At 33.6% G+C, this 19,406-nt stretch overlaps 3 protein-coding genes across 3 annotated transcripts in view; 1 reads left to right on the top strand and 2 right to left on the bottom strand.

Annotated features, from left to right (window-relative positions):
- Positions 1–1,763: 1,763 nt before the first annotated feature.
- On the bottom strand, positions 1,764–2,327 carry LOTGIDRAFT_87184 (hypothetical protein; the record flags this gene model as incomplete). The annotated part of the gene is made up of 1 exon (XM_009054875.1): positions 1,764–2,327. A coding segment is annotated over one exon (564 nt), but the record flags the coding sequence as incomplete, so codon positions are not given.
- A 1,507-nt stretch (positions 2,328–3,834) lies between these two features.
- On the top strand, positions 3,835–4,212 carry LOTGIDRAFT_160025 (hypothetical protein; the record flags this gene model as incomplete). The annotated part of the gene is made up of 2 exons (XM_009054915.1): positions 3,835–4,087; positions 4,151–4,212. The coding sequence occupies 2 exons, from the start codon at positions 3,835–3,837 to the stop codon at positions 4,210–4,212; spliced, it is 315 nt and encodes a 104-aa protein (XP_009053163.1).
- Positions 4,213–9,082: 4,870 nt separating this feature from the next.
- Positions 9,083–19,406, bottom strand: part of LOTGIDRAFT_116246 (hypothetical protein) — a gene marked incomplete at both ends in the record, with an annotated part of 33,002 nt that continues 22,678 nt past the window's right edge. The window contains 3 exons of the mRNA XM_009054914.1: positions 9,083–9,388; positions 11,440–11,653; positions 12,976–13,211. Of these exons, the coding sequence (XP_009053162.1) occupies positions 9,083–9,388; positions 11,440–11,653; positions 12,976–13,211 (756 nt within the window). The remainder of the gene's footprint in view (positions 9,389–11,439; positions 11,654–12,975; positions 13,212–19,406) is intronic.

Here is a 19,406-nt window from a genome sequence, read left to right as displayed (position 1 = left end):
ACCATCAAGACAAGCTCGGCAATGAAGGACATCTGCTGTGGCTGAACATCTTTCTATGGGAAGGAAAACAGGACATAAAGTCAACTTTGACAACACCAACATACTGACAATCAATAAGCACATAGATAAAACCAGGAGACTTCATGAAGCTATCCACATCAGAAGATATCAGCCTGACCTTAACAGAGATGAAGGTGTTCGTTTATCGCATGCATATGATAAACTTATCAACTTGTAATTATTCATATTCAAAAACAATTTCCAACTTTAAGCATAGTTAGTTATATGAACAATGTAATTTCTATTAATAAAAGACTCCAATACCAGCAATAGTTGTTTATTTAATCTTCAATTAATCTTTTTTAATTCATTTACTTTACTTCAATTATTTTACTTAATCAGCCTGTATGTTATTTTAAGAATTATATACCTCTTATTGTACCGGTTAAATTTAATGTAATCTATCAATAAACCATTTTCTCTTGTGTGTTCTTAATAATAAGCATTAATGTATATATAGTTTGCCCATCACTTCTTCTCATTATGTGCCTGAGGACGACGGGGGAAACACGTCGAAACGTTGCATAAAACTTTAACCAACTCTAGTCTAATAAAGTATAAAGCCATTAATCACTGCTTGGTATTACAATAACTTGATTACCAACCCAATAATCTCTTAATTACCAGTTATAAGTGTTAAATTAATCATCAATTCAATTATCTACTAACGGTACTTCTTTGTTTACATTTAGAAATTGAAACATAGTTATCTCCCTTAATCTAAGCAAGATAATTCTGACCTATATTCTATTTAAACATTGCCAATTAGTCTTGAAATATGTTTTGAATTTCTGACAAAAATCAAGAAAGTTTTAAATTTTTACAGTTAATCTCCCGCAAAAAAAACGAACTTAAATTCAGAAAAATGTAAGTTTTAGTTATTACATGGTATCATATATATATACATCAGCTTATTTTGTTAAAACCCCATCTTAGGGTTAGTTTTACTTTTTACATTATCTTATATTCATTATAGTCCTTTGCATAAGTTTCCCCATGGTATTATACATCATTTCATATTATCTAGTATTTTCTAGTGTAAGTGTAAATAGATTACGTGCATAGATAGATATAAAGTTTTACTGTAATGATAAAATACTGTGATATTTGTTAAGATATATTCCTAATAGTGACTTTAATTCGCTGACATTTTTTGGCTGTGTAGCTTTATTTATGGACTCGATCTTCTTTGAATCAGCAGATATACCATTCTGATCGAAGATATGACCATAAAATGATATTTATTGGTTCCAAACACACATTTCGACTTGTTGAGTCCAACACCAGCCGATTCAAGTTTCTTGAGTGTTGTTCGAAGATTTCTATTATATTCAGTTTCATCTCGACCAAATATGATTATGTCATCTGACAGGTTGAGTGTTCCTGGAATGTCTGCAAGTAATTCCCTAACAGCATTCTGGAAAACCTCTGAAGCAGTGTTGACACCAAATAAGAGTCTTTTATATCGACGGAGATCAACATGTGTGGAGAATGTTTCTACTATCGACATCCAGTTCCAGCTGATAATAGGCATTTGTTAGGTCACATATTGAAAATACCTTCATTCCATTCAGATCAGATATTAAGTCATCTATGGTTGGCATAGGATGCTTTTCCCATTTAATTGCTTTGTTAGCTTCTCTCTTATCTATGCATAAGCGAACACCAGTTTTCTTTGGAACTACTACTATTGGGCTTATCCATGGTGTAGGGCCTGTAACTTTTTCGATAATATCAAGTAATTCCAATCTTTTCAATTCAGCTTCGACATCTTTCCGAACATGAAAGGGTATACGTCTGTGTTGCTGTTGTTTTGGTACAACATCTTTATCAATATGTAGATGAACTAATTTATCTTTAATTTTACCAAAACCAGAAAAGATGTGCTCAAAGTCTTTTAAAATACTAAGTATCTCTGAAGACTGTACAACAGAATTAATTTGAGCAATGTGTAGAAGTCTTAGATCTACAGCTGTTTGGTAACTTAGAAGATTTCCAGTAGCATTCTTCACAACATACAATAAAGCTTCTTTCACTTTGTCTTTAAATTTGGCTTTTAAAGTTACATCAGTTTCTATTGGTACCTTTGATCCATAAGCATATAACTTCTTTGTAGATCTATTGAGCTTAAGTTTCTTCTCAGTATCTTTCTGGATTTTTAGGAAACAATTTCTGACAGATGAACCAGAGTCAATCATTACTGATATCTGAACACCATTCATAAAAATGTTACAATGTGGCTGTTTATCAGTTATGGTATTTATTGTAAATACAGAATCATCTGACATCATCTAAATTTCTAACATGTCCTGATTGCTCAGAGATCCTGCGTTTATTACACACACTGGCAAAGTGATTTCTTTTAACACAGTAATTACAAGTTTTCCCTTGGGCTGGGCAGGTTTTGTGATTTTCAAATGTTCCACATTTATTACATCTCCTAGCCTTAGGTTGATGATCCTCCTTGTTGGATTTATAGCTTGGCATAGGATTATCTTGTTGCCAGCTCCGATTTTGTGGTTGCCAGATTACGTGTTGAACGACTACATTGTTTTATCATTTTCTTCAAGTTTTGTTGCTTGAGTTTCACTGATCTTAAGGGCGCTCCCTGCATCCAAAAGTGCTTGAAGACCAAGATTCTCACGTAAATCGCGTCTTCTTAGACGTTGTGATGAACAGTGGAGGATAATTTGACTGGCGATTTCCTTATCGATATCGGCAAATTCACATGTCTTGGCAAGTGTTCTTAATCGTGTGTGATAAGAGTCTAAATTTTCATCATCTGATTGTTTTGCTTGGTGAAAGTTGTAGATTTCACAAGTTACACAAGTTTTTGGAATAAAATATTCGTTCAATTTTGTTACAGCTGTATCAAAGTCATTTTCTTCACCTGTGTTTCCAAGAGTATCGAAAATTTCGTCAACATCCGGTCCAGCATAGTGAAGCAAAAGGGCTCTTTTACGAGTATTACCATTCGTTAAATCTCTCAAGCTACTTTTTCCATCTTGTCCCTATGCCATCTTGTTGAGTATCTAATGGTGGGAAAGTTGGCAAACTAAGACTGGCCATGTTACAGGAAAAACTGTAAACAAAGAATTTTCTCTGCGGGGCTTAACTCAATACTTGCACGGCTTACGACGTGTCCTTTGACTTCTTCATGTTGGAATTTTTATCCAAGAATTAAGCTTCAAAGTTACGTTGATGACTAAAACTTATCTTGCATAAACTCTAATGTTTATGTCGCCATTGTGATATCCTTTGTATGAATATATATTATAGGTTCGGAGTTTCAAAAACAGATAATATAAGACAGTTATTTAATGACATAATTCTGTCGGCATTGTACACAACATCAAAGTGCCATACAAGGAAAGACAACTCAAAGTATATCAATAATTACGGATTGATTGTGGATCACGACACAACACACTCCTCGTTTAAAGGTGCTTGGGTATTGGCGATGAACTCCATCCAGTGATCATAACTGGATTTGTCTGTCATTGGCGTCCAATGGATATCATCTCCTTTGACTTATATTATTGTATCTGCTTGGGGAATGATGGTGGTATATGGTGGAGGATTGTCGGCTATCGATGAATTAAAGTTATCCCAATTCTTGCTGTCTATTTTATTTTTGAGTCGAAAAGTATAAGCTGTAGGTATGTGGGTGATATATATCTGGGAACTGGGAAATTCGGAAGAAGCTATAGAAATAAGGTTGGTTATTTTCTTCATGATGGTTTCACTTGCTTCACTTCTGTTGTTGAGACCGACATGGAAAATAATATGTTCAGGATCAATGCTGTTAGCTGCTGGTTGATGTTGGTATTTTTTCAAGATCTGAATAATGTGATCTATTTTTGCTCTTGGGTAAGACTCGATCAGGTAGAATCTTTGGATGACGAACTAGAACTGGGTATAGAGGACGAACTGGAAGGAGACAAACTGGAAGAGGGTATAGAAGACAAACGGAAAGAGGGTATAGAAAATGAACTGCTGGAGGGTATAGAAGAAAAACAGGAAAAGGGTGGGTGATTACAAACAACCATACCAAGTTTCATCAAAATCAGTCAGAAATTGTGCCTTGTAGAGTGTTTACGAGCAATTGTGGACGGACCGACTGACAGACAGACATTTCATGTGGGCATATAAAAATTACAAATGATATACAACTGATTCTTTGTCAAGGTGCATTCAAACTGAAAAGTCATCATGCCAATGATTTTCAATAGTGTTGAAACGGTTAATCAGTTAACCAATTTCAGGTAGTATTTCACGGGTAACCGGGTCTGATTTGAGATAATCGGTATCATCTCCTTTGACTTTGATGATTGTATCTGCTTGGGGAATGATTTGTACCGACAATTCGCAGGGAACTAGCCAAAATCTTCCAGGGTATTCATTTACATTTACTCTAGTTTAGTTAACGGTGAGTTACCGCCGCAAATGCGGTTTTTGACTCCTTTTATCATCTTTAGTAATTAACCGGGTAACAAACGGTTATTGCCGACGATTACCCGGTTTGTAAAATTCACTAACCGTTTCAACACTAATTTTCAAACTTGGATACCAACATTAGACTGACCTTTTGTTGGTACCGGAACCTCTATTTGGCCATCTAGGGGAAAATATAAGGAATGCCATGTAGTTTGCGTAGCTAGGAATTTTAAAGAAGGAGAAGTGGAAATATATTTCTTACTTATTGGCGAAAAGCCTACTGTTGAGCTTTCTGATCAGGAGGTTTTAGAAGTCAAAATTGCAGGATTCCCAATCTGATATATTTCTTTAGACATTAAGGTTATAGAAATCGAAAATTGAATTACCTATCTAGAGGCTGTAAATGTTGTTTAAGTTGATTTCGCTGTCCATTACTCTCTACTCCACTATCATCACTAGGCTGATCGTCTCCCTTTAATTATAATTATTTTATCTTGAAGCAGACATCAACTACACAAGGGTTGAGATATTTTGACACACTGTTGTGCGGATCATGCAATTGAAAGGAAATGAATCTGATCATTTTATAAAATATAAAACGAAATTGATATCACAAATCCTGTTTACATGCTCAAAATTGAACGCATTTAATATTCAAATGACAAAATCTTAAGCCAATAATCAACAGATTTCAACATCATATCTTTTAAATGGCACATGACAAACCTTTCTATTAGGTACATGAACATCAGCTCTAACAATCATTCCTGTTGTCATGGTGATATCGTTAGAGGTTGATGGGATAGAATCATCTAGATTGAATGGCAGATGTGAGCGATACTTGTTGCGACCTCTACCACTGTTACCAGATAAATCACCATATGATTTACTTTTACCTCTTAGCTGGCCTTCCTAGTAAACAAAGAACAAATTAAAGAAAGAAAAGCTGCATAAAAATGTTCATATACACATACCAAATTGGATCAAAACAGATAAATCTGTAGATTCTAAAGTGTTAGCTACTGTTAACAAGGAAAATTTAAACATTTGATTATTTAAGGGGGAGGGGGGGGGGGGGGGGGGGCTACGGGCCTGGATAAGACATGAAAATTTCACACTTGCACCATATTTCCCTGAAGGGAAACCAGTCGAGCCTTATACATCGGACCAAGGGTGGCTTAAAAGAAAAGTCTTCTTCCTTTGTTCTTAATACTGTGTTGTCAAGGAAGCAGATCTAGAAACATTGGAAACGTAAAATATTAACCTGTTTATCAATACGTTTTCTGATCATATTACCACTTTCGTGTATCTGTTCTATAGCATCACGTAATGACTGTAAATCTCCCTCTGTAAAACCCTATAATATATTAGAAAGTTTACTGATTATATTCCAGCTTTCTTGTATCTGTTCTATAGCATCACATAATGACTGTAAATCGCCCTCTGTAAAACCCTATTATATAACAGAAAGTTTACTAATTATATTCCAGCTTTCTTGCTGTATCTGTTCTATAGCATCACATAATGACTGTTAATCTCTCCCTGTAAAACCCTATAATATAATAGAAAGTTTACTAATTATATTCCAGCTTTCTTGCATCTGTTCTATAGCATCACATAATGACTGTAAATCGCCCTCTGTAAAACTCTATAATATAACAGAAAGTTTACTAATTATATTCCAGCTTTCTTGTATCTGTTCTATAGCATCACATAATGACTGTAAATCGCCCTCTGTAAAACCCTATAATATAATAGAAAGTTTACTGATTATATTCTAGCTTTCTTGTATCTGTTCTATAGCATCACATAATAACTGTAAATCTCTCTCTGTAAAACTCTGTAATATAACAGAAAGTTTACTAATTATATTCCAGCTTTCTTGTATCTTTTCTATAGCATCACATAATAACTGTAAATCTCTCTCTGTAAAACCCTATAATATAATAGAAAGTTTACTGATTATATTCCAGCTTTCTTGTATCTGTTCTATAGCATCACGTAAATCTCTCTCTGTAATACTCTGTAATATAACACAAAGTTTACTAATTATATTCCAGCTTTCTTGTATCTGTTCTATAGCATCACATAATAACTGTAAATCTCTCTCTGTAAAACTCTGTAATATAACACAAAGTTTACTGATTATATTCCAGCTTTCTTGTATCTGTTCTATAGCATCACATAATAACTGTAAATCTCTCCCTGTAAAACCCTATAATATAATAGAAAGTTTACTGATTATATTCCAACTTTCTTGTATCTGTTCTATAGCATCACATAATAACTGTAAATCTCTCTCTGTAAAACTCTGTAATATAACACAAAGTTTACTGATTATATTCCAGCTTTCTTGTATCTGTTCTATAACATCACATAATAACTGTAAATCTCTCTCTGTAAAACCCTATAATATAATAGAAAGTTTACTGATTATATTCCAGCTTTCTTGTATCTGTTCTATAGCATCACATAATAACTGTAAATCTCCTTCTGTAAAACTCTGTAATATAACAGAAAGTTTACTAATTATATTCCAGCTTTCTTGTATCTGTTCTATAGCATCACATAATAACTGTAAATCTCTCTCTGTAAAATCCTATTATATAACAGAAAGTTTACTAATTATATTCCAGCTTTCTTGTATCTGTTCTATAGCATCACATAATGACTTTAAATCTCTCTTTGTAAAATCCTATTATATAACAGAAAGTTTACTAATTATATTCCAGCTTTCTTGTATCTGTTCTATAGCATCACATAATGACTGTAAATCTCTCTCTGTAAAACTCTATAATATAACAGAAAGTTTACTAATTATATTCCAGCTTTCTTGTATCTGTTCTATAGCATCACGTAATAACTGTAAATCTCTCTCTGTAAAACCCTATAATATAATAGAAAGTTTACTGATTATATTCCAGCTTTCTTGTATCTGTTCTATAGCATCACGTAATAACTGTAAATCTCTCTCTGTAAAACCCTATAATATAATAGAAAGTTTACTGATTATATTCCAGCTTTCTTGTATCTGTTTTATAGCATCACATAATAACTGTAAATCTCCCTCTGTAAAACTCTGTAATATAACAGAAAGTTTACTAATTATATTCCAGCTTTCTTGTATCTGTTCTATAGCATCACATAATTACTGTAAATCTCCCTCTGTAAAACTCTGTAATATAACAGAAAGTTTACTAATTATATTCCAGCTTTACTGTATCAGGTCTATAGAATCTCATTACATTTGTAGGTAACTATTTCTGTAAAACCCTGTATAACACAGTGATTCAGTATTGTACAGCTAAACCAAAATTATCAAAAACAATCTGACTTACCTGATTAGAATTTATAACTGGATTCATTAAAAATACCTGGTTCCCATTTCTGTCTGGACCCTAAACATATTTAGAATCATCTTTATAAGTCTTAGAAAATCCAGGTTAAGCGAAAATGAATTCTGACTGATGTTTCAGAACAACTAGAAATTCATTTATTTCAATTGGCAACAAATTTAAGTTCTAGATGCATATTATGCAGAATATTAGTGAAACTATTATTTGTTTTTATCAATTAACACATTATTATCATGTTATTTTGCTGGGACATTTTGCTGGGATTGTATGAAAAGCAATAAAAATTTAGCATGAATTATAACGATTTAACAAGATGGTTCATTTCATTTTGTTGGAATTAGTGAGAATTGACAAATTATAATGATTTATATTTCTCTAATTCAGATAATAGTTAACTGGTAACACATTTTAATGGTATACTACTCTGTAGTTTTATATAATTATACTAAGGAGTAGTATACCATAAAGCTGTGTTCCGTTATCTTCTGTGATCTTGACATGTCCATAAGGATTACTTTAAAAGTTATAAATTGACAACTTACCAATTGAGAAGAAAAAAGTGTTCGTTTATTTTGATCTTCAAAATGGAGATCAGTACTGTCATAGGACATGAGAGAAAATGAATCTGGCAACATGGTGGACAATCGACCCAGCTGAAATTGGAACACACATCATAACTAATGAATGGTTGGCACATATATTATTTTTAATTTATTAGACTTATTAGATGGCATTTTGCTTCAAAGGAAATGTTACTTGTAAGTCCAAGATACTGATGTTTCATTTCACATAAAACAAATACTAAAATTAATTTGTGACCACTCAGTAGAAAGTTTCATGACAGCTTTAACTACCGTGGTTTTTTTCTGATCTAAATTAAGGTTCCATGACATGGAAATCTCATCATAAAGTTACCAAGTATCAAATTTGTAGTCTCTTTTATGTTCATAAATCCAATTTGGAGAGATCTGAGCTGAATTAAAGACAATTCATATATGTGTACATACAAAAAAAAAACTGCCTCTAAAATTTTTAAAAGGTCCAGGGTTCAATCCCGGCATAATTGAAGATAATACCTTCGGATTTTTCAACCCGGTTTCCCCCTGTCAGTGATGCAGGTAAGAGGGGCTGACATGGAAAAAGCTCCCTCGATCCCTCGACAGTAAAAAAGTCACACGATAATTTGGTCACAGTAATAAGGTCACACGGTAATTTGGTGTGTGACCATATTACTGTGACCAAATTATCGTGTGACTTTTTACTGTGACCAAATTACTGTGTGACCTTTTTACTGTGATCAAATTTTCTGATGACCGAATTTTATGTGACCTAATTACCAAGCCCCCAGTAGAACAGCGATTCATTTGATGTATATTTAACTTGGTGAAATAACTTGAAATACCAAAAAATGTGGGCATATAAAAAAAACCTGAACTCACCCCGTGTACTTCTGCTTCTTTTTTATGAACAAGATGATCAAATGTATCTAAATCTTTAGGATGGAGTATTGGACGGATTTCATTGATTAATGTCATCTACAACAATAGAAACATGACAAGAATATATTATAATTTGTTGATAATATAGTTTTCGAATCATACTGCATAATGGATGATGGGTAAATAAACCAAGTACTAACAATCCAACCCGCAGAGCAAATCCGAAATTTGCGAAACATTGGTAGCGGCTAATGAACTTTTCACATGAGGAAGCAATCATAAGTGAGTAAGTATTTCATAATGCAAAGTGGTAGCAGGTGTCTAGAAGAGTAAGTATACCCTGATACTTTTGATATCTTTGGCAATTCAGACTATTAATAAAATTTGGGCAAAAGACGTCACATTGGCTTTACACACTCATTATGAGTCTATGCTTGCAGAAAACCTTAAGATGATTAAGTTATGCAATTTTTCAGACCAAAATTTAAAACGGTTCTCGTCGGTGGCTGTTAATTGGGTTTAAAAAAGCTTTTCGTTGATTACTCAATACTCTTAAACAATATTCACACATAATCAAATCTCTTAAAACTGCAGAAAGCTTTCGGACAAGCGCATGGATGTTGACACCGTGGTGCCTGCTCCGTCATCTCTTAAGATAGTCAACCTTATTCCATACCAAACCAAGCCTCAATGAGAAAATGCTAAAACTAACAAATCAATAACCTACGCAGCACGTCGAATGAACCAGTTCCTACCTCACCTAGAATACTAATTGCAAATTACGGTAAACCATTACCAAAAACATCTCTCTCTCTCGCTTTTGTGTTTAGGTCAAACTTTTGAACCTTTGGCAAAACCACCCTCAACAGTACCAATTTTATCGTCGACTGGGAAAGGCACGTGAACGTTCAAACTCAATTACTTCTTTCGCGAAAAGCTTGGCCGCGGTAAACATACGAAATTTATGGGAATCTCTGACTGGATTTCACAAGCTGATAGACAAAGGAATTCTTTCAATTTACCATAATATGTACTCAGAGGTACGAGAAAATAATTCAACAAACTTTGAAAGAAAAGCTATAAATGAATTGAAATTGATACCAGCATCATCATTTGGAAAAGCGATAAAGGCAGTTTTTGTGTTATTCAATATATTTCTGAAATAATAGATAACATTATCACAAACTCAAGAGACTTATTTTTATGGAAACTAAACGAAATTTTGCAAATTCTAGCAATTAGATGTTCCCCAAAATGCTTTGTTTATTACACTAGATGTGACTTAAATGTATACTAATACTGACAATGATAACAGTTTAGATGATGTCCGAAAAGCCTTTGAACGAAATCCATGCGAGAAAATACTTTGAACTGACTTTGATTTCAATGGAAAAACTTAACTTACTTATCTGGTACAGCTACAGGGAAACGCTTTGCTCTAAGCTATGCAAACAATTTTATGGCCTAGTGGGAGCATGAAATATTGAGTTTTTAATCTTACAAACCTTTTTTTCTACGAAGTTTCTTGACGATATTTTCTATGGAGTTGTTTCGATGCCAATATTAATTTCCTTGCAAAATGACAAAAATACAAATGTCGATTTGTAAAAGTACATTTGTCGAATTGTAATTTGTAGAAAATACATTTGTCAATTTGAGAAAGTTCAAATGCATATTAGTAATTTAGAGATTGATTTGTAAATGTTCATTTCAACCTCAATTGTCGATTTGTCAACTTTACAACTCTAGAATTGTATCAGCTCGATGTTGAAATGACGAAGTGTGAAATGTCGATTTTACAAATGTAGATGTTACAATTAAGTGATTGTATTCGGGAAGTTCCGTCAATTCTCATCTATAGTCGTAGCTTTCCGTAAGAGGTCAGCTCCACCCACTAATTTACATACGAGCTTGAACTCTCGGTCGAAATTGACAAATGTAACATCTACTAGCTGATATTGTACAGAAAACCCATGTTTATCAAAACAAACTAATGCGAAGGTCGCTCATGTAAATTATTAACCATTTCCGGAAATCCACGAATAATAGGTTTCCACGAAATTAGGTTACTTGACTACAGATTAACATTAGGCCTACTATATTTACAGGAACCATACTAACTATTCTCCACTTAAAATGAAGTTTACCTTGGCTTGAGTATTAAGTAGTTCAAATAAAGCAAAGACCAGGCCATCTATCATGATACTATTTCGTTGATATTCTGTTAAATAATAGCGTAATGTAGCTTGTTCAGTTTCATTCAATAATATTCTAGACTGTTCTTCTATCATATCCCATTGTGTCCTTGCCATGGAGTTTAACATTAACTGTGATCCTGCTCCCCTCATAAATCCATTTTTTCTAGTATGATGCTGAAATAAGATCATAAGTTAATGGATTATTATTATACTCACATGTACTGAGAGAAAAACCACAAATTTGTGAAATACAAAACTATAAATACATGAAATACGAAACCACAAATACATGAAATACAAAACTACAAATACAAGAAATACAAAACCACAAATAATACATGAAATACAAAACCACAAATAATACATGAAATACAAAACCACAAGTTATACAGGAAATGCAAAACCACAAATATATGAAATGCAAAACCACAAATGCATGAAACACAAAACTACAAATACAAAACCACAAATGCATGAAATACAAAACCACAAATACATGAAATACAAAACTACAAATACAAGAAATACAAAACCACAAATAATACATGAAATACAAAATCACAAGTTATACAGGAAATGTAAAACCACAAATATATGAAATGCAAAACCACAAATGCATGAAACACAAAACTACAAATATAAAACCACAAATGCATGAAATACAAAACCACAAATACATGAAATACAAAAAATCTTTTATTAGGTCAGAGTTGTTAACTTCGCTGTATGGGACAATCATATCTGATTGCAGGTTAAACAAAAACAATTTGAAGAATATATGCTTACATGATATGTACTGTTTAAATTGGTTAAACTGGATGACAACCTAATCAATAAAAACAAATTTATTATTATATTCATTACATATATTTATAACACTTTTTATTCATTGTTGCTACACCTCATTTGACTAATGAAGAGAGAAAAAGCCAGAAAGTGGGCAATGCGGAAAATTTTAACAGGACAATGGCATTTACAGTTTTGATATTTCAACTTTCATTTGTTTTGTACTGAATAAATCTTGTTGCTTTTCCATGCAAGGATTCTTGAGAACCAAAGTTTATTTCTGCATATTTTTATATCATAGTCTGATTGTTCAGAGAAGCATCAAGTCAGAGTAGTTATCTAGTTCACTCCAATTCAAATAAGATAACAATTTTTTGTTTTCTGATATTTTTAGTCTACATTGTAATATAAATGATTTCTACCTATCAAAATGTGTCATGTAAAACCTGTTACTTGATAATATAAGGAATTGTGGGATAGCAAAACCCAAAGAGAATGTCATATTGCTGTAGTTAAGGGTTCTGTATCTTATTTTATAAAAAAACCGCTTATAGTGATACGCTTTGATTAGATAATAATACTATCTTTAGGAAAGACCTTTAGTAGAAAACTTGTTAGATTACCATGGAGACTAAAAATATCAAAAAAACGAATAAGAGACGAAATTATTATCTAGTTATTTTAATTAGATTTTAGAACTCTCTTGACAGAAGCGGGTAATTAACTGACCTGCCATGAACTTGATGAGACTGTGGAGGTATATGATCTTTCTCTATCCACTGGGTTTTATCAATGATTGTTTTAGCAAATGGTAATTTTCCAACATCTTTGACGGTAATTACCATGTGATGACTGACTTTTAAAATTTTTACAGCTCTAGAATGGCTGACATCCAAAAAGCTATGCCCATTAACATCAAGAATTTGATCTCCAACCTACAATAGAATTATGGAAAAATCTTTGCAAGGAACATACATTGTTCATCTCTCTTGAAGAACCAATATCAAGTCAATATTTTCTCTGATTGATTCTGTGAGCACTTTTGAAGTGAGTCTTAAATAACAAATACAATCTCTGTATGTATGGAAACCATAAAGGGACAGATACATCATATTTTTGACCAATTATACTTAAGTCTCAGAAACGGGAATTTGTTTTAGCTAAGCCAATCAGTAAGAGCTCACCATCAAAATTTGAGCCTTAAAATCCATGTGTGTCCAGAATTAGCTGCTTGTGAGTGTTAAGATAGCTTGTCAGGCAAGGTAATATACGCCCACTGGCAGCTTTGATTTTAAATAAAAATATTTAGCAGTACAGTAACAATTACCAGTATGAAATATTCAACCTTCAGACATACATTTCTTATGAAATATTTGAGGCGATACTGAATAATATTACCAAGTTTCATCAAAACTGTCAAGAATTGGGCCTTCTGGAGTGTTTACAGGCTAAAACGTGAATGCTTTTCAAGAACAAGGGCAATAACTCATACCAGTCTGATTTTCAATGGTGACAACAACACTCACACCAAGTTTCGTCAAAATCTATCTATAATTGAAGCTTCTAGAGCGTTTATGAACTAAATATTGAACGTGTTTTAAAGAACAAGGGCAATAACTCATATTAATTATTTTTGATTATTCTGATTTTCAATAGGGTTCATCCTTTGGTGATTACAAAGACTCACACCAGGTTTCATCAAAATCGGTCCAGAATTGTGCCTTCTACAGTGTTTACAAGCTAAAATTGAATGCGTTTTCAAGAACAAGGGCAATAACTCATACTAATTATTTTGTTATCTTTTTGATTTTAAATGGGGTTCATCCTTGGATGATAACAAACACTCACACCAAGTTTCATCAAAATCCGTTAAGAATTGCACCTTTTAGAGTGTTTACGAGTGTTTAATTAACAAGGGCAATAACTCATACTATATATTATTCTGATTTTCCCCATATCAAGTTTCGTCAAAATCAGTCAAGAATTGTGCCTTGTTTTAAAACATGGACATATAAAAATGATAAATTGTCAAGACATGTCCCTTTCAAAGTAGGAAGCTCTTGTGACCTGTGCCTATTCTAGAAGCATGCTATGTGGTTCTATAACACAGTCAGTTAAAGAGTTGGTTCATTACAGTCATGACGTCATGATGGAGCAAGTTCGAGTTCTAATCGTCATTTGCATTAGTTCCATTCGATCCAGCTTTAAAAGATTTATGGTTTGACCAAGGACCAGCTGGTAGAGAGGATCCTTAAATGGTATTCTTGTTTCTTTTCGTTGTCCATACAAAGCCTACTTACTGTTAGTTTGAAAATCTATTTTTGCAAGTCAATAACTTCATAGGTCTAAGCTCCCCTATTTGCATTACATTGAGTATCTGGTTAATAAAGTATAATTTTATACGCCCATATGAAATGGGGAGATTCCAAAAAGAAAAAGCAGCCAGCAATAACCACTCAAAGAAGACTTTTTGATGGACCACCAATACCACTAGTAGCACAGCGATTCATTTGATGTATACTGAACTTGGTGGAAAAGATAATAAAACTTGACATCAAATACCAAAAAAATGAGATAGGCGTGGCACATTCAGGTCAAATTACTCATTATTGACATTTTTGTACAGGGGCATAACTTGCATAGAATACATTTATTCAAAAACGAACTTTGCATACAATTACCTCATCTATTTAGCCACTTTTTCTTATAAGCTCAGTTGTTTCAGCTGTATAGTTCAAAAAAAGGAACAGGTTTTGGAAATTCAATATTTTCAAATTTTGACATTGACCTTTTTTGACCTTGACTTTTGTAGGAGGTCATTCCCATTGGCTATCTATTTATACTTTTATATTTTTTTTGTCTTATGTCAACTTCCAGTTTTACAGCCGTATTCAATTTCAAATTTTGATGACTTCTATCTGGTAACCTTGACCTTTGTTGACCTTCTACTTTTCAAGGTAAAATGTCATTGACTTTGGCTATCACCTGATACTTTCATTTGTGAGGTCTGTCTACTTCCGGTATAACAATTTTCCAAAGAATTAAAATTTCTCAACTATAGACTGTTCTTGCACGTGACGTAATTATCGTAGAGTCTTTTGCAATTTGCTACATTTGCAAAGTCTAACTCTGTGCCACGTGTGACTCTTTTTTTTCATTCATTCATTACATCGTCCCATGGGTTGAATGTTAGACAGCACCAATTCCCTCTTGGTATTGGGGCTGCCCCATGAGTTGAGGCATATATTGGCGTCATCCAAGGTCCGTCTGTTTGTACACTCTAGAAGGTACAATTCTTAAAATCCCTTCAGAAGTGTTTAATTAATAAATCATTCAACTGAATGTAGGTAATTAGGTCACAAGAAATTTGGTCACCGGAAATTTGGCCACAGTAAAAAGGTCACACGATAATTTAGTCACAGTAAAAAGGTCACACAGTAATACAGTTAAAAATTAATACCTTTGAACTGTGACCAAATTTCTGGTGTCCAAATTTCCTGTGACCTAATTACTGCGCCCCATTCAAATGTACTTTCTTTGCTTACATTAAGAAAACAAAACATAATTATCTCCCTTATCTAAGCAAGATAATTCTGATCTATGTTTCGGTGTCTTGAATCCTCCGCCAAAGGCGAAATGCCTTTGCCATGTCATTTTAGACTTGCTATTCGCGAATTAATGATCTCAATGTAGGTGTTCGTGTTGGTAATACAACAGTGTTAATGTTGCTATATGCTGACGATGTCGTGTTCCTTGCTGAGAACGAACACAATATTCAATCGACGCTCGTTTAGCTTAATGAGTGGTGTATCAAATGGCGAATGCGGTTTGGGTGTTCATAGATTAACACCAGTCCAAGCAATCTATAGAGATGTTGGTCTCATGCCAAGTGTCCAACGGCGATGGTTTAAAATATTCAAGTTCTGGAACAGATTGATCGGTTTGGACACAGGAACAAGTGTTTGATAACGACTACAGTTGTCCCCTAACACAAATTGGTGCACTGATATTAAAAACTGTTTGTAAAATTTAATATGTTGGAAATATATAATAATAAGTCATTAGGTGATATTTACATGGTTCATTCTAAAACCAACGAATTTTGATGAAACTTGGTGTGAGTGTTAGTAATCACCCAAGGTTAAACCCTATCGAAAATCAGAAAGATAGCTTACCAGGCAAGGTAATATACGCCAACTGGCAGCTATGATTTAAAAAAAAAAATTTGGCAGTACAGTATGTCTGAAGGTTGAATATTTCATACAGGTGATTGTTACTGTACTGCCAAATATTTGTATTTAAAATCAAAGCTGCCAGTTGGAATCTGGAATCAAATGAAACTTTGTTTTTAATAAAATAGATTTTAGAGTCTTTGTTTTTGATGAAATTTCCATGGTTGTACATGCTTTACATGGTTTCACATTCTTTCCATGGTTTCACATGCATTCCATGGTTTCACATTCTTTCCATGGTTTCACATGCATTCCATGGTTTCACATTCTTTCCATGGTTTCACATGCATTCCATGGTTTCACATTCTTTCCATGGTTTCACTTGCATTCCATGGTTTCACATTCTTTCCATGGTTTCACATGCATTTCATGGTTTCACATTCTTTCCATTATTTCACATGCATTCCATGGTTTCACATTCTTTCCATGGTTTCACATGCTTTACACGGTGGTATTTTTCTTGTACAAGGTTTACATCCCCAGGTTTATTGATCCCTAGCTTGTGTAGTTCTAAGCGTTGAAAAGATGGAGGAACAAATGGTCATATCTTCATCCTGTCAAAGCATCATAGTTTTTTTACAACTAAGACCACCATTAATCATCTTCATGATTGGTTTTGTTCATCTCTCATTTTTATTTGGAATTTTTATGTGGGCGTATAAAGAATCGCAAAATTAAGTGCAAGTTATTGCCCTTGTGTGTGAAAACGCCTTCCATTTTTAGCAGGTAAACAACCAAGATGGTACAATTATTGACAGATTTTGATGAAACTTGGTGTGAGTGTTATCCAAGGATGAACCCTATCAAAAGTTGAAAAAATATTTAATGAGTAAATGCTCTTGTTCTTCAAAAATTCGATTTTAGATTAAAGATAGCTTGTCAGACAAGGTAACATACGCCCACTGGCAGTTGTCACAGATGATAACTAAATCTTTATTGACCAAAAATATCTTCATAATAATATCAAATTTCTCATATTGAAGATCTTCATTATGCATTTGTAGTTCAAAAACCCTGAATATCTCATCAATTTAGGGTCAGTTATTCCACAAATCTTTTTAAATCAATAGCAATAACCCAGAAGCATTGAATTATCACACTCCTCTCGTGTCTGAAATTTTCAAAGATATATAATAAGGTATCATCAAATTCACACTAACAGGGTCTAATCTACATAGACAAATCTGAACGTTACTGAGATCTCATTAATATATACAGTATACTCTGCGTAATCCGACATACACTGGGACCGCAAAAAAATGTCGGATTAGCGAGAGTGTCGGAGTACTCAGAGTTTCGACAATTTTTAATGTGCCACGTGTTACTATTTATAGCTCAGTAACCCACATTCTACAGACGGTACCTTTCTAATAATAAAACAATAATAAAAGACAATTCCGTTGTATACGTTACTATTATTTAATTGTTCATTACTTTGTTTTTTCTATTGTTATTACCTGTTTAGCATCATGGCTTCTGGACAAGATCAACCTGGTAAAGGTCTACCAACAGATTCTAATGTTAACCCAGCAAGAGATGTCAGACCAAAGACTTTTAGTTTATCAACATCAGATGAAGATAATTTACTAGAAATTTTTAACAAGTTGGAAATTAAGCCAGACACAGATACACCAGAACAGTTTATAGCCTGGATGCAGCAATATCTCATATCTTCAGGAAAAATGAAGGAACCTGAACCTGAACCATCACCAAAGACTGATTTCAAGTCAACTGGACAACAATTCAAGCTGCCAGATCAACAGACTATGAAAGAAGAAACAACCAATGCCGAGATAGTAGTAGACATCAACATCCTTTACCAGCAACAAACTTTTAAGTTTTAAGTTTTAAGTTTGCTACAAGATAATCGTTATAGTGAAGAAACAGTTAGGTTAGCAGTGATTAAGTCACTGAAGGGTGAAGCTGCTAGGGTAGCAATGCATTTAGGACATAGTGTTTCTGTGAGGCATTTAATTTCCAAGTTGTCCACACGTTTTGGTTTATTAGAGGAAGGGCAAAGTCTACCGTCCAAGTTTTATTCATCTAGTCAACGACGATCTGTTGTGTAAGGCTCAACTAGAAGGTGAAGTTGATCACAGCTCTTTTGATGCTAGATTAAGAAATAAGTTTTGGAGTGGTTTGAGATCTAAATTAAATGACAAATCTGCCCATAAATATGATCGAATACACAACTTTGATTATCTGTTGGCAGAAGTCAGAAAGATTGAACAGGACATGATACAATCAACATCGTCAAAGAAAGCCAAGGTTAGTAGTATCCAGACATCATCCCAGGACACATCTTCAGATTCGGAGTTGAAGGCAATGATAGGAAGCCTAACCAAGTCTATGAGTTCACTGCAACAAGATGTTAAGATGTTAAAGGAAAGACCTCAGCAAACACCAGCTGCTAACAGAACAACTACACCACATGAGAACTAGAGAGAGAACCTTTGACATTTGTAACTCTTGTCCCAAGGATATCATTGGACCCAGTAACATTACAGTTGTAAGTATATGTGGAACATCTTGTGCAGCATTATTAGATACTGCTTCTACCATTTCAACTGTGTCAGAGTCATTCTTTAAAGAACATCTGGAAGGTAAAGATTGTGAAATAGTTCCCCTTCGTGAAATCATTCAAATAGAGAGTGCTACAGGTCATAATTTGCCATACCTAGAATCAGTTTCCTTTACATTATCAATCCCGAGTTTCAAGTCTTCAACAACTGATGGTATTTTCCTAGTAGTACCAAACACCGCATTTAATTCTACGACACCTGTTTTGATTGGCACCAACATTCTAAATCCAGTATTGAATAAAGTATTACCAGATTATGGACATAATTACTACTTGACAGCTAGTTTACCAGCGACATGGACATCAACTTTACGATG

This window comes from Lottia gigantea (genome assembly GCF_000327385.1).
Source record: "Lottia gigantea unplaced genomic scaffold LOTGIsca_23, whole genome shotgun sequence".
In the NCBI taxonomy this organism is placed as follows: Eukaryota; Metazoa; Mollusca; class Gastropoda; family Lottiidae; genus Lottia; species Lottia gigantea.
Note: the sequence above shows the minus strand (reverse complement) of the source record. Positions and strands in the feature narration are given on the sequence as shown.